The 16198-nt window shown below is 43.2% G+C and overlaps 1 protein-coding gene across 1 annotated transcript; it reads left to right on the top strand.

Moving 5' to 3' along the window:
• The first annotated feature begins 1963 nt into the window (after positions 1-1963).
• Positions 1964-16190, top strand: ARRDC3 (arrestin domain containing 3). The gene is made up of 8 exons (XM_051642835.1): positions 1964-2479; positions 6219-6300; positions 8746-8893; positions 10092-10194; positions 10589-10845; positions 11259-11421; positions 12193-12347; positions 13754-16190. The coding sequence occupies exons 1-8, from the start codon at positions 2200-2202 to the stop codon at positions 13808-13810; spliced, it is 1245 nt and encodes a 414-aa protein (XP_051498795.1). The 5' UTR covers positions 1964-2199; the 3' UTR covers positions 13811-16190.
• The last annotated feature ends 8 nt before the right edge of the window (positions 16191-16198 follow it).

Genomic DNA, 16198 nt, shown 5'->3' with positions numbered 1-16198 from the left:
TGCAACCCTCCTCTGGGGGGAAGCAGACCAGACAGATGATGAAAACTGACCAAAAAAAATGTGCCAGCCCGTACATGCCACACTCAGTATAAATCTCAGGGAACACTAGGATCAAGTTCACTTCATCCACAGCCCATGCCATAGGAGGATTCCATCCATTCATCTGCCTTTGATCCCAGTCTGTGTGTTCCTGAATCCCTGTGTTCCTGCATCCAGCTGCCGTCTGCTGCTGACTCTTGGATTCAAGTCCTGGACTTTGCCAGGGCCTGTCCTGCAGCCTTGCTGGTGACCTGAGCACTTTTGGGGGGTGTTTGTGTCACGACAGTGGTATTTGTATATATTTCAATATTTTCCTTTTAATCCCTATAGTTCCACTAATGCTTTTCAGTTTCTTTTCCAAACTCCTTTGGGGAAGAGGAGAGGGGTTAATAGAGAGCATCTGTCATTCCTTTAATTGCCAGCCCAGCATTGAACTGTGACACATGTATCAGAAAATAAATGAGCACACATCTCAATTATGTAGGAAAGTCCCCTTCCTTAGCTACATAGGTACAAAAATTCCACTGGGCTAGCAAGACTTGGTTCTTGAGCTTCCTGGAAAAGGCAACTGCTGTGCTTTACATCTTCCCTGCAGATTTTCCCTGAGAAAGGTGGAGGTGAGAACCAATCCAGAACAGAAAGGACAGGAACTGTGGCCTGAGCTTCCTGGATGGAAGCTGCATCCTGTCTAGCTACCAGCTTTCACACATCCTGCAGCAACTGCAGAACACCAAGTTATTGCTTCTATGACTTCTGAAGGACACAATTCTCTTCAAAACTACAGAAAAGAGCATAAGCGTGCAAATAAACTTGAGACCATCTGCCGTCTCAAGATATGAGAGCAACAGGAAAAGCATTCAAAGGGGAGGAATAAAGCACTCCTGCTTCCACCACAAGTTACGTTTTTGCAGTTGGGACTCCATGAACTTAAAAGTCTTTTCCAACCTAAATGTTTCAATGATTCCACCACCAAAGGGAGTGTATAGGCTTACCACAAGATGGTGCAAAAACATAAAAAGTCCTAACACAGTTGAACATCTTCGATCATAAAAAAAGTACTAGAACCTCCACTAGGTGTCAGGTCAAGGAAAATAATTTTTTTAATTATTTATTTAATTACATTTTTTATTATTGTGTTAATTTTAATTATTTAACCAGTAAACTGAAGCACACACTTTGCCCCCTCCCTGGAAGTGTTCAGGGCCAGGTTGGATGGGGCTTGGAGCAACCTGGTCTAGTGGAAAGTGTCCCTGTCCAGGGCAGGTGGGGGTTGATCCTTAAGGTCCCTTCCAATCGAAAGCCACCTACAACTGGATGAAAATACAAATCGTGGTCTAAACTTTCAGCGGGTGCAACTCCAGTGCAAACTTCCAAAGCTTGTGGCAGGTTACCTGCCACCTTCACACGGGTCCGTCTCACTGAAAACCTTGAGTCACTGCGGAAAGCAGCAAGAATTAGCCATGGTGGAGACAAATCACCGCCCTGGGCGTGCTTAGCCAAGAAATGACAAAAAAGGGTGCGGGTAAAAATAATAATAGCAATCATGATAATAAAAATAGTAGAATAGAAGAAGGGAAAAAAGTGCACAGCGAGGTGGGGGCTGCTGCTCGGCAGCAGTGAGGCCGGTTGGCTTGCACCGGTAGGGGTTTTTTTGCCCAAAAATAACTCCCCCCCCCCCCCCCCCAAGCCGTGGCCTCCAGGGCACAACGATGCGCTGAGGCTGGGGGGGGGGGAGGGGGCGGGGCGAGAGGGCGAAAGGGGCGGGGCGAGGGGGCGAAAAGGGCGGGGCGATGGGTGAAAGGGGCGGGGCGATGGGGAGAAAGGGGCGTGGTTGGGCGGGTCGGCGCATGCGCGGCGGGGCTTGTTTGTCCCAGGCCTTATAAGGCGGGGGCGGCGGCGGGGCCGGCAGCGCCTTTGTGGGGAGAGCGCCGCGCCGGTTCCGCGCTCCCCCCGGGCTGGGGCCGGGGCTCCCCGCCGTCCCCATGAGCCGGCTGTAGGTTACGCCACCATCGCTCTTCTGACTCGAGTGGGTTTGGGGGATTTATCGTGGTGTTGTTTTCGTTGCTTTGTTTCGTTTCCTTCATAATTTTTTTTTTTGTTTTCTTAAGTCTATTTTTCTACACTTTGCTATAACAACAACAAAAAAAAAACCACAAAAAAATGGTGCTGGGGAAGGTGAAGAGTTTGACAATAAGCTTTGACTGTCTGAATGACAGCAATGTCCCCGTCTACTCCAGCGGGGACACAGTCTCAGGAAGGGTCAATTTAGAAGTAACGGGGGAAATTAGGGTGAAATCTCTCAAAATCCACGCGCGGGGACACGCCAAAGTGCGCTGGACTGAGTCGAGAAATGCTGGATCCAACACTGCCTACACACAGAACTACACCGAAGAGGTGGAGTACTTCAACCATAAGGACATCCTGATCGGCCACGAGAGAGGTAAGGCTTTTTCTCTTCATCATGCCTTCTGGGGCGGGGGGGGGGGTCGGCTGGGGAGAAGGAAGTGTCTTCGCATCGTTTTTTTCCCCTGTTTTTTTAACTGGACGTGAGCCCTGCAGGGAGCCCGGGATGCATCTGCAAAGTGCCTGGGATCAGGACCATGCTGAGCTGCTTGCCCTTCCCAGGCGTTGATTCCTTATTTATTATTATTATTTTTTAAAAACGCTTCATGGGTTGTTTTTCTTCCCGGTAATATTGGAAGTGTTTTTCCCCTCTCTTTGGGGGGGGCTATAAAAATCCAAGCCGGCCGTGAGCGGCTATCCTGGCAGCATCCCCCCACCCCCCCTTCCAAAAAAAAAAAAACAAACCACCCTAAAATGCAATGTAAGCCTAAAAACAAGAGTTTCTGCCACATCTTCTCCTTTTCTCGGGCTGATAATGTGATGATTTTCTAAAGGATGGCTGCTTATTGCCAGATAAAAGATTCCCCGTGGCTTATTTTGACATATGCCATCACCACCACCCCACGTGTAATCTTCTTTTTTTGTGTTTTACCCTCTCCCGGTAAATTGGCTTAATATCCTTGTCCCCAACATTATTTTTTGTTTAATTTTTTTTTTTTGGGGGGGGGGTAACACCCCGATATTCAGATGTGTCTTAAACCCCCCCCCCCGATTTGGGACCAGGAGGGGAGAGGGCTTTGCGTAATGCCAGCATCCTTCCCAAAACTGGGGGAGTCGGGAGACCCTTCCATATCCCCCTTGTCCTCTGTGTCCTTTTGGGGGGGGGGTCCCCACGCCTCGGGGTGTGTGTGTGTGTGTGTGTGTGTGTGTGTGTACCCCCCCACCCCACACCTCCCCCCCAGCACACACCTCATGAGGGGTTAAGAAACCAGCGGGGCTGGGGGTGTCGATGAAGGGTGGGGTTTGGTGTTTTGCTTGGTTGGGGATTATTTTTTTTTTGGTGGGTTTTGTGGTTTCTCTTCCCCCCCCCCCCCCCCCCCCCCCGAAGTTTGCAGCCTTTGTTCGAAGCGGTTCAATCCTGTTTGGGACCGGTCCGGGGGGGTGGGGGGTGCGCGCCGCCTGCCTCGCGCAGATTGGCCGCACGCGTCAGGTGGTGGCGATGACTTAATTCCCCAGCACCAGAAAATAAAATCTTTAAAAACCGGTTATGTAATTTCGGTGCCGTTTGCCTGCCCGCCGCCCCCCCCCCCTCCCACCCCCCCTCTCATTTTTCTTTAACATGCGGCCTCTTTATTGCGCCGTTTAGGATATTTCGCCTTTTGATAAAAGATGGGGTGGGTTCGCTGGATGTGTGTGGGTTTTTTTGTTGTTTTTTAAGAACTTCGGCCGCAGCGGAGCCCTTTGCCGTTGACGCTGTAGCGCTGCGGGGGAGGGAGAGGGCGGCTGGGTGTTTTTTATTATTTCTTGCACTGAATTCCCTCGTGCACGGCTCGCTTCACGGGGCGGCTTGGGGAGAAGCCACTGGCTCGGGACTTCACGCAGCTGCGGGTGACAGGGCTGCAGGCAGCGGCGAGCTTCTCGTGGCGGGGGGGGAAGGGGACGCGTGTTCAGCGAGCGCGGGGCAAGGGGGGGAAATGTGCGGGGTGCCCTGGGGGGACTGGGTCGCGCCGCCCCTGCTCTTCCCGGAGCGGCCGCCGAGTTTCAATGACTTGCCCCGGGCCGCGCTCCCCCGCAGCCGGCGGCCCGGGCCGCGCCCCCTGATTGGTCGGCCGGGGGTTTGTTGGGCTGTTGCTAGGGCGATGCCAGCCGCTGATTGGTCGGGGGGGGGCTCTGGCCGCGGGGGCGGGCGAGCAGGTTCCCCTGCCCGCAGCCGGCGTGGGCCGGAGGGGGACGCTCCCTCGGGCGCTGGCGAGTGGGCGAAGCCCCTTTCTGAGCGGCCGCGGGGGTGAAGGGAGAAGATTCCGCTGCGGAGGAGACGCTCCCCCTGAGGAGCTGGCATGGTGGGGGGGGGGAGGGAAGCCCCTTTCGGAGGGACAGGGGGTGAGGGAGCAGGTTCCCGTGCTCTCCAGCCGGGCCGAGGCCAGGGAGGGGATGCCCCCCCCTCCCCGAGGCGCTGCGGATGGGGAGCCCCTTTCTGAGGGCGAGCGGGACGCCCTGAGGCAAGTCACGTCCTCATCTTCCCCCAACCACCCCCCCCCTCCCCCCTTTTCCCCGGGAATGTCCCCTGAGGGGTCTCGGCCGGGGGGGGCGGGCAGAGCCCCGCCTTCCCTCCCTTCTCCCCTCTCGTCCCTCCCTCAGCCGGCGGGGAGCGGGGCTGCTGAGCGAATGCGGCGGGTGTAACGTATACTCGTATGTATATGAGCGGCTGGCTGGGGATCCGCTCGCACCGGTTTAGGCCGGTCGGCTCCTGCTCCAGCCTGGCCCCTGATTGACAGCTCAGCACTTGTTTACCACAGCTCCGGCTCGGCGGGGACTGCTGAGCTGGCAGAAAAGGGGTGGGGGGGGGTGGAAAGAGAACGTGTCTGTGAGGAGGAGATGGCCCTGCCGGGAGGCAGAGCCGCCACCAAAAGCAGCGCTCCCCCCTCCCTTAAAAAAAAAAAACAAACGAAAAACCAAAAAGAACACAACATAAAACACGTTAAAAAACCCCACCTCGCGCCGACACGCGTTGTCTCGGCCTTTCGGTGCCTTTCCCTGGACACTTTACTTCATTTGTGCCTGTAGTTTGTTGTTGTTGGGGGCTTTTTTTCCTTCGGTTTCCATGTGGTGGTTTTTTTTTTTTTTAATATTTTCAGGGTTTACAGTGCATTACGGCAAGAGGAGCGTATGGTTTCTGTAGGACAATGAGAACTTAAAATCCTGCATTAATGCTGTAGACCATTAAGTAAAACGATTGCCTTTTGCATTGTCTCACTGTATCCCCTTTTATTACTCCAGCCCTTTTTATTTGGGCAAGATGCTCAAGTTATTTTTCTCTCAACTTTCTATTTTGACGGAGTCAGCGTTTTTCACGGTTTTAGGGTAATTACACCAGAATAAACCATAGATACATTGCAGCGTTTGAAAGTGTGCAAGAAATCATGACCATGAGCAAAGGTTGGCTTTCTTGGTGGAACTATCAAGTACCTGGGTCTTGCTGTGTGAGCAAAAGAGAGTTAACCTGTAAAAAAGAAGTAGTTTAGCTCTAGATGGTATTAACAGGACAGCTTGCCTTTCTCTGTGTCCCTGAATTTGTCTGGTACTTTCCAGGTGGTGCTTGTGCACCCTTTTTTTCTTCCCTTTTCTTTTTTTGGTGATTAATTTCTGGACACTGTTGCCAGGCAGAAGATAAAAGGAAGCTGAGTTACTAAAGTTAATCTTGCACAGTAGACCGTGTGCAGGTTGCTTAATGCTGCTAAAGAGTCATCTCTGTTTCATTTTTAACTAGGAATCACAGTGGAAAGCATTATTTCCATTATGGATCTTGCAAGCAGGCCTTGAAATGGCAGCACTTGCAATTGTGCAGTGTTGAGATGTGGGATTATAAATTAAAGCAAATTAAATTCTGCTTCTCTCTATAAGGTGAATCTGGCAATCTTGCCTGCTTTCAAGTAGGTAGAATTTGTCCAGTCATCCAGCAGTTAGTACGTGAGTGGGCCAGAGACCCTTGTTTCTGGGACACGGTGTTCTCAAGTGCTGTAGCAAGTGTGTAAATGCCTTTTATTCTGAAAGAGAAGCCCAAGTAATGTATAAAATGTGTGCAGGTGGAATAGCATATTGTTGTTCTTCTCTCCTAGATGATGACAATTCAGAAGAAGGCCTTCACACCATCCACTCGGGAAGGCATGAATATGCATTCAGCTTCGAGCTTCCACAGACGTAAGTGCCTGCATGCAGCCCCCAGGGCCTGCCTGGCCTGCCCTCCTGAGCAAAACTCCTGCTGTGGGTGGAGGGGAAACCTTTTCAATGGTAGTAGGAATTGTGCTGCAGACATGCAGCAGAGGACATAATCTCATTAAACTGAAGAGGTTGCTTTTAAACTGATACACACCCAGTTGCTCACTTTCTTTTGACCAGGTCAGACTGACTTACTAGGTCTTGCAGTATTTTACCCCTTCCAAAGGGAAGGGAAAGGAGTTTGAACCCTCAGTGGAGCACTGCAGAGTGGCTAAGATACCTTCTAACCTAACTGAAGAGTTTACTGGAATGATCCAGACCAGCAGAAGGAGAGATAAGATCACAGCTGAATTGTTCGGGCTCAGACTGGAACAGATGTAGCAAGTCTAGTGACACTTGAACAAAAGTGGATCTTGTTCTCATTTAAATAAGATATATGTATCCAGGCAGGCCTTTACAAAGAAAGCCTGGATGGAAATAAGAGGGGTGGGTGGAAGAAGTAGGAATAGTTATAGTACCTAATTACACTTCTCTTAGAAAGCAAAAATTAAGCAAGAGTGAGAGCAGATGTGTTGAAGATAAAAGATTGTTCCCCCACTCCCCAAGTCTGAAAAGTGTAAGATATATATGGTGAATGGAGGATTTACACATAGAGGAGTTACCAACGTGGAAATAACACCAAAAAATCAAGTTGCAATAAAATTAAACATGCAGGAACAGAGGGAGTCTTGACATGGATGGAAAAAGGAGCCTTTTGCTGCAGAAGGCAAGCAATGCAGTCATTAAGGTTGGAAACATTTGGCAGTGTGTGAAACAGCTCAGTACCTAATACTAAAGCTAATAAACCATCTCTTTATTAGAGATGCTGGTTTTAAGGAAACCTGCAGATGATGTACAGGTCAGTTTCAAAGGTAACAGCAAAGGACTTCAGAGTAGATCTTCTGTAAAAGGGAAGATGACCTGTATGCCTGGAGATTGTTGAAGGCAATTTAGCTTTCTCTGAGCATGGCAACTACAAAATTAAGGTTAATACTAACCTCTCAAGTTGGAAGGGGAATTTAAATATGAAAAAAATGGTTATACATGAACTTACTTTGAAGTGAAGCAGGTAGCCAGCAAAGTATACAAGTATTGGTCAAAACACAGGTTCTTTTTAAGTGGCCTGTATGAATAACTGTGAAACCAGCTGTTTGTAATACTGAAAGCACAAAGGCTGGTATCAAAAGCCTGAAATTTGACACTGCCTACTTAATTGTTATTTTGTGTCCCTAGAATACTTCCAAAATGGATTTAAGCTACCGAACAACAGTGGAAAGAAAGAAGACACACACTGGCCTTGCTGATTTCTGCCCTAAAGAGTATGGGGCAGAGTGAAACATGGAAATTGGATTAGCAAATCCTTTAATTAGGATTATTGGGGGGAAAAAAATGCACATTTCAGATGTGCAAATAGAAAATTCAAACCTTTATCTGAAATAATCTTTCCATCAAAGTACTAGCACAGCTAATACTGTTCCCTATGAAAGATATGGAAGCTTTGCAAATAATTGGTGATTGATTTATGTATTGCAGCGTATTCAAAATACTGTATATTAAAAAAAACTTGCCCCAAAATAAGGAAAAATGTTATCAAAAACTACTGTTAACTGGAGATAACTGGAATATAAAGATGATTTATTTTTCATTTTACGATGTTGCAGAAAAGAAAGGTGATACTGAAAGGTTTGGAGATCATTTCCACAGTTTTTCCTCCAGCTCCCAAAAAAGGAACTTGCCCATCTGTCAAAGCTCAGAATAGGCTTGATGATTTTATGTACATGTATGTTTATATATATACATCCATGTACAATAGGTTAAAGCTCGTCTCATCAGAGTAGAGGAAGATTAGAAGGTGCTGAAAATAGCCTCTCTTCAGAACTCTAAATTGAAATATTTGCTCTCCTTAAACTACAAAAGAGCTGAGCTACAGCTAAAACTAACATAACAGTGAGATACCAGCCAAATAAACCATAGAAAATTATTTACAACATAGGCTGTTCAGAACAAATGGTGGATACTAATTGCTAATTTTAAGTTGGTAGTCTTAATTTGGTCCCAAAGTGGCATGCCTTACTCTAGATGCAAAAGTGGCCTCTTAAGTTTAAAGGAGATGTGTGCTCTCCTGGCATTTTCTAGTACAATTCTTTAATTGATTCTTAAAATCCTTGCAAAACTCCAGTAGGATGAATTGGAGATGATTTTTTCTCCCATCTTTATTCCCAATTATTTTTTTTCCGAGATATGGAAACTTTGCACATAAGTTGTGCTGCATTCAATACTCCAGTGCATTTAAAAACGCAGTTCTGCATACTAATCCCTGATCTGATCAATTGTGTCATGATTAGACAGAAGGACTTTACTCAGTTTTGACCTTTGTGTCCTGCACAGACCACTTGCTACCTCATTCGAAGGCAGACATGGCAGTGTGCGCTATTGGGTGAAAGCCGAATTGCATAGGCCTTGGTTTCTACCAGTAAAATTAAAGAAGGAATTTACAGTCTTTGAACATATAGATATCAACACTCCTTCATTACTGGTAAGAATTGACAGAATTACTCATTTTTTATTTCTGGCATAAAAATAATGAAGTATAATAACTGAAACAAATGTCCACATCTAATTTTATTTAATATTTACTCACTGCTTTAGTTACAGCTGACCTTCATACCAGTTCAGCAACTCTTGTTAACTTTGAAAGCTATGTTTTCTTGTACTTGGAGTTGCTTCACTTCTAATATGTGTAAAATTTCTTTGTTGATTTAAATTGATAATACAAAACTGTGATACATCGCAAACAAGAATTTTGAGAACTGTTCCTCTTTGAGTAAAGAATAATCTGTGGAAGGAACAGAACTTCAAAAGAACATCACAGTGAGAGACTGCTAACTTAAAAATGCAAAGTAAAAAATGTACTGTTGTGCATAATTGATAATTTCCATATGGATAGTTTTCTGCCAATGGGGAGAAATTATCACAATTCTGTATAATGTTTTTCTTAAATGCTATTTCATTAAAATAATTTCAGTATCACAACTGCTTTCAATGAGGATTTGATTCAAATCCGGCCGAAAATTCCTCTACTTTTTTTCCTCCTCTTCCTCAAATTCTGATCTATAGAGGGGCGGAAAAAAACCCTCAAAGTCCATTGAAACAGGTTTCATGTGTGTATGTGTGAAAAATCAGACTTGGAAAGAGACTTTGGCCTTGCACAAATTCCATTAAAATCAAAGGACTGTCATTTGACTTTAACGGGCTTTGGATCAAGTCCTAAATCCTGATATAATGTAAAATAACAAAATCTGTTTAATAGAGATGAAGTGGGATCGTTCTAAAACAGAGGAAACAGCAGGAGTCAAGGTTACAGTACTTCAGCTTAGTTACTGTTTCTGAAATACAATCTGCTGGAAAGATGTTCTAGTTTACTGATAAATTAAAAGCTCTGCCAACAGTCTGTTGTGACATGGTAGGCTGTAAAGCTTTTTCCTTAGTTATACAGTATTTATAAGTGTGACTATACTATGATAATGTAGCAGAAAAAAGTAGTGTTACTGAGCAATTAGAATAAACCTTGTATGTGCATAGTACTATTACAATTGCTTGAGATTTTTGTCTAAGCAAAGCTAACAATGTTTATCAAAACACATAAGTACATCAGGACAATCATTGCGTGTTGATTAGGTGGAGAGATGAATGAAACTCTTAATTTAATGGGTAATGTTGTTCTTTTCTTGCAGTCACCCCAAGCAGGCACAAAAGAAAAGACTCTCTGTTGTTGGTTTTGTACCTCAGGCCCAATATCCTTAAGTGCCAAAATTGAAAGGAAGGGCTACACCCCAGGTACGTAACAGAAGTAATTAAAGGAAATGTTTTTCCTTCCCTTTTAAAAAGACAGTTTGTACTTTTCTGCTTTTATATAAACACAATGTTTAAACTATTCATACCACCTAAGTCTGCATTCAGCAGTCTTCTCTGTATTTTCCTAATGACTTAATTTTACTAATCAATACTAGCTGTGTCTCTGGATTGTTAATAGATAACTGCTTCTATTCGATATCTGTGTTGTTCTCTTAGATTAGCTGTTAGTGATTATATTCCTGTTAGCAGCAGTGGATGTTTTTCAAGGTAGAGCATTGCTAGCAGCATTCACTGCATTATAACAGTACACAGAATGAGGCAATTTGGTTAAGCTGCCTTGTGAATACAAAGAGAACATGAAATTGTTTTATTTCAGGTGAATCAATTCAGATCTTTGCTGAGATTGAGAACTGCTCTTCCCGTGTGGTGGTGCCAAAGGCAGCCATTTACCAAACACAGGCATTTTATGCCAAAGGGAAAATGAAGGAAGTCAAACAGCTTGTTGCCAACCTGCGTGGCGAATCTGTGTCATCTGGCAAAACAGAAACCTGGAATGGCAAACAGTTGAAAATTCCACCTGTTTCCCCTTCAATCCTTGACTGTAGTATCATCCGTGTGGAGTATTCACTGATGGTATGTTGGGATGATCTGTCTCACTGGGGCATGAGTAGTTTCCACTGTTCCTTGCAAAGTGCTAACAAAGCATTATTCTGTGCTAACTAGTTACAAAAGAAATACGCATCTTAGTATTAACATCCTGACTGGGGCTCTGTAAATAAGTTTAGTTTATATCATGCATGTTCTTAAACCAGTTTAAGATGTGCCAGCTTAAGCAAATGTGGTATGAGTAGGTGATACTTCCATGTGAGGGTTCAGTTAAGGATCCTGAGCTATTTGTCTCTTCAGGAGCACTGGTCCTAAAACAGACAATAAGAAACTTAAGTTCCTTATGGAAAATTCCATGGCCAGAGAACTTAAGTTATACACTTACAAAGTGCTCATACGAACATGCATTTCAATGATACACCTCTTTTGTTCTTTTTCAGGTATATGTTGATATTCCAGGTGCCATGGATTTATTCCTTAATTTACCACTGGTCATTGGTACCATTCCTCTACACCCATTTGGTAGCAGAACATCAAGTGTGAGCAGCCAGTGTAGCATGAACATGAATTGGCTTGGTCTGACACTGCCTGAAAGACCAGAAGGTAACTTGACAATTCAAGTGCAAGTCAACATAGCTAATGTTTTTATTTTTGTCTGCTTTATTCTTTGATGTTGTGTGAACAGACACAAATTTGTAATAAAGTGGATGTTTCCTTGCCACCTGCCTGTCCTCTGCAGAAGAAGAGTTCCCTCCCTGCCTTCCCCTATCAAGGAGAAGGAGTGAAATCCAGCTGCTTGGAAGCAGGCAAAAAGTTAAAGTGCAGGATGCCATCATACCTGTGCAGAACCAATTCTGCCTCTGGTATCCCAGTGGCATCCTTGGTTATAGGTTATAATAGCATAAGGAACTGCCATAATAGCAGTTTATGGTGTCCTTTACCAGCTTTAGTAACCATGGCCCTGTGAAGAGACATAGTTAATTTAAATGGGAAACTTATGTTTTCAAAGGAGAAACTCTTTTACGTGTCTGATAAACACTGCTTGTTTTATGCACAAATCCCAGACTTCGGTTTCTTGGGAGTCCAGAGACATGCCATGTTCTGCCATTCCTACCTGTACAGAAAGTCAGTTTAAATGAAGTGAGGTAATAAGCAGTGGTCAGCCTGTTCTTGGGTTTGAGCATAATCTTTATGTAAAATGAAACAGCATACCCTCCTATTCAATAGTTCAACAACTATTAAAAAAATTCACTGAAGTCGTTTACCTACTTGCTAGTGCATTTTACAATGACAGAAGTTTAATATTTACCATGTTATATGTTCTGACATGCATAAGAACTTGTTGTTCGAACTGCGTGTGCCTTCTCCCTGCAGCACCTCCGAGCTATGCAGAAGTTGTCACGGAGGAACAGAGACAGTCCAGCCTTGCACCCATAGGTGCTTGTGATGACTTTGAGAGGGCACTTCCAGGACCACTGTTTGCATACATCCAGGAGTTCCGTTTTCTGCCTCCACCCCTGTATTCAGAAGTAGGTATCTCAAACAGTATGACAATTCACTGTTTTTCTGTCTTGGGGAATGAATGTAGGATGATTTTTTCCCTTCTAAAAGGAGGAGAAAGCATCAAAATAATGAATATGGGATAAGACAACTTGTATAGGAAAGTGCAGGTGTCTTGCATCGAGAGTTTTCAGGATTCTTAACAATTCTAATACATTGTGGGAACATCCAAACTATTGTGTACCCTCTTAGCAACTTCATTAAAGCCTGGCATTACATACAGAATGCATTGCACTGGTTGACACCGAACATTTTGGGTTTATAGATGCACAAGAAGCTAATGTTTTTCAGCTCTAGTTCTTTCTAATACTGCTCTGTATGGTTTGGTTTGTGTCTGTAGGGCTTTCAGAAGTTCCATGTAGAGATTTACCAAAGGTATTCTTTCCAATTTAAGTTTCCATAAATACAGTTTTCCAATATTTCTGGCTGCATTTTTGGTTCTGTGAGAGACACTTAACCATAGCATAACTTCAGAGGCTTTCCATGTTCATATTTTTGAGGAAAAAGCAGTGGTGTGAGGACAGAAGTGAAAGAATGTCCTTTGGATAAATCTTGCTTGAGTTCAATCACAGTTGATTTTTTGGTCTCCTTCTCTTGAAGTACTTAATGTGTTGATGAGTGGGAAGAGAGGGACATGAATCTTGGGTCCTGGAGACTTCTCTGACTCCTCTATAGCTTAACCCTAGAATACCACTCAAATCCTTTTCATTTTGGGTACCTAAAGGCTTAGAAGCCTTTTTTTTCCTCAAAAATGGTCACGTAAATTAAACTGGTGAGAATGTTGATTAAACTATATTCTGTACACTTGGGACTATTATTCCTACATAGTCTTGGAGAACTAAGTTAGCAAGTTTTTCCCCTTTGTCCTCTTGCAGATAGGAATCAGATAAGGTGTGGATCACAATCTGAAGACATTTTATGGGGCATTTTGAGGATTAATTACTTGTAAATTAGAAGTAGAATGACTGTTGACTGATTATTTTGTCTTTTGAAGCGAAATGTCTTCTGAAATAACAAAGTTTTTTTAGTGATGAGTCAAGTTTGTCTTTTTTGTGTACAGTAAATAATTCAAAATATTTGTTCTACTAAAGCAGATTTTTTGGTTTTAATTCTTTGTGCTTACTCTTAAATTACCAACAACCTGTAGTTTTAAGATTTTCTGCTGTACTTGTAACTGATTTTTCATTCAAATTTTTGTTGGATTGACTAGAGGTGGTTCAGTTACTTGGGTAACCTTTGGATTGGGAATGTCATTCATCACTATGCCTGTTTTAAACTTGACAGTTTTGGTGGGAGTTTTGTTTGAATTGATTTATTTCTAGCATTTGACTCTAAAAATGCCTTGGTTTTTTTTTTTTCTTTCCTCTTTTGTTAGATTGATCCAAACCCAGATCAGCCCACAGATGACAGACCATCTTGCCCCTCTCGTTGAAGGAATCCATAAGAAGCTGACTTGACTTGGGTTTTGAATCACACCTGCCATGTTGAAGGTCAAGGCATCATAGTGGAGAGACATGCTTTCAAAGGAAGTGGTTTTGCTCTTGCCTGTATGGTGAAATAATGAAAACAACCTGTGATCATGCTTTGAAGCCTACAGTAACATTGTAGGACTGCTCCACATGCTTGAAGACCTGAGGTTTTTTTTTTTCTTCCCCCACTTAAATACTGGCACATACTAGGAGCAGCCTTACTAACCTACAGTCATGTGTGTCAAAACACTCAAACCACATTGTAAGAAAGGGGATGGCTTCCTCATGATTGGGAAATTTGCACATGTTCATTGCTTATGTTGTGCGGTTCAGTGTCACTACAGCTTTTTTTCTCATTTATGCTGGACTGTTGTTACCCCCCCCTATTCTTTGTGGTCCGCACAATAAGGAGCAAAAGAAAGCTTTGACAAAAAAAAAAACAGCAGCAACAGACTTTGACAAATGCACTGACTTTTCTTTTTTTTTTTTTTTTTTAATTTAATGTAGCCTGGACTTTACCTGCATATGCACATGCTCAGAATTGTCCTAGTAGGCTGATCATGTATCACCTCTTCAGCTTGGATCCTATTGTGGATTTATTTACAAACATCAAATGCCTTCAAGCCAATCCTTCTTGCTGTATGTTTTGCAGCCTACTGTAGTAGATAAGCAACAGATGTGGGGATGGGGTGGGGGTGGACAATTAATAGAAAGAAACTAATAGACTTCATCAAGATTGTATACCTTCTTGATTTCTTTTTAAGAATTTGTTGCCTTTCTACTATTAACGCAAAGCAGCATTTTGTTACAGACTGCCTAAAATCACTTAATCTCAGGTGAACTCATCACTTGCCAAACTGTTGGAATGCTATTTGTTTTGTTACGTTGCACTGTTGAGTTACTTCTTTTTTTTTGTTTTGTTTTGTGTTTGTGTTTTTTGTTCTTTACTTGAGAGGGGGATCTGGAATAGGGACATACACAAAAGTTAGAAAACCCACCCTCATTCCCATTGCTATTTCTACATTATAAGAAAAAAAGATGTTCAAGTTGTGAAGCTTTAAAAGAAAAGAGAGAAAAAGGCACAAATGAAAGTGGCACCAGCAGACACCAGCTCAGCCTCAAAGAATTTTAAAAGGAAATAGTCATACCCTGTGCAGGATTCATAGACAGATTAATATCCCAAGTAGTAGGGATGGGAAGGGAAAGTACATTTATTTTTATATATAGTTAACCTTTTCACCAAACATTCTATATGTAATGAGTCTCTAGTAAAAAGTATATTTCAAACTGTAGGAAAAGCTTGGACTATGCTAAAGAGCTCAGTTTGTGCACTTTGTATTATCTTCAGGGTTTATGATACTATAAAAATAGTAAAATTACAAGTATAATTAAACTGGGCAAGATCAGCATTACCAGTCCTACTGAGATACCAGTTAGCTGGAATTGCTCCAGTGTTGGCATCTTCTGGGGTACTCTCAAGAGCTTCAGAACAAGTGTTTACCATACATTGAGTCAGTATGCAAGAAATTTCACAGGAAGAGCAGTTGCCGTTGAGTGTGCCCCAACAAAGAAGAATGCAATGGAGCTGTTAGATGTGCTAACAGAAATACCAGCACTGACATGCTAGAGACTTACAGCAAAAGTCAACTTTCCTTTTCAGAAATTGTGTAACACAGTCTGCTAGCAAAGGGACACGCTTCTGGTGTTGACTACTTAAACAAATCAAGATGTAATCCATCAAGTGTCTATCTCCTTGTGCAATAAAACAGCTCAGAAGGGAGCAGGAGAGGGGAGGCTGGTGTTCCTTGCCAGGTGCTCATTCATAAAAACCTCTGCCTTGTTTTTAAGGCTTCATAAATGCGACAAAATGGGCTTTTCCATAAGTGGCCTTTATGAGAACATGAGTGATAATTCATGTTTCAAAAATGACAACAGGGTGATAAAATGAGTCGCGTTTTAAGTGATTCAGTTAAAAGGCTTGGGCTTTGAGCAAGAATATTGGACAAGAAGGAAATTGGGTGATGACTTGATGTTACTAGGCCAATTTTGTGAATGTCCCTTCCCTCTACCCTCTCCAACCAGACAATTATAAAAGCTGATGGGATTGTTGGCATAAAAGGGCATTTGGTGGTTTTACTTTTTTTTTCCTTTTTTGTTACTTTAACAGACTAGGGAACAATTGCTGTTATACATAGCATTAAAGTACTTATCACAATTTAATAAAAAATTGCATATGAAGCAGGATTGACCGATACTGTAGTAATTGACACAGCATCACAGCCTTTGTGATTAGAGTGAAAAATTCTATAACCTTATCAAATAAAGGCTTTTCAGTTTAAATTATGTCGTTA

The sequence above is a fragment of the Apus apus genome, chromosome Z (genome assembly GCF_020740795.1).
Source record: "Apus apus isolate bApuApu2 chromosome Z, bApuApu2.pri.cur, whole genome shotgun sequence".
NCBI classification, from domain to species: domain Eukaryota; kingdom Metazoa; phylum Chordata; class Aves; order Apodiformes; family Apodidae; genus Apus; species Apus apus.
Note: the sequence above shows the minus strand (reverse complement) of the source record. Positions and strands in the feature narration are given on the sequence as shown.

Coding starts and splice junctions, on each gene's coding strand:
- ARRDC3 (XM_051642835.1), top strand. CDS start 2,200: ATGGTGCTGGGGAAGGTGAAGAGTTTGACAATAAGCTTTGACTGTCTG. Junction 8,894..10,091: donor TCAACACTCCTTCATTACTG/GTAAGAATTGAC, acceptor CTTTTCTTGCAG/TCACCCCAAGCAGGCACAAA. Junction 12,348..13,753: donor CTCCACCCCTGTATTCAGAA/GTAGGTATCTCA, acceptor CTCTTTTGTTAG/ATTGATCCAAACCCAGATCA.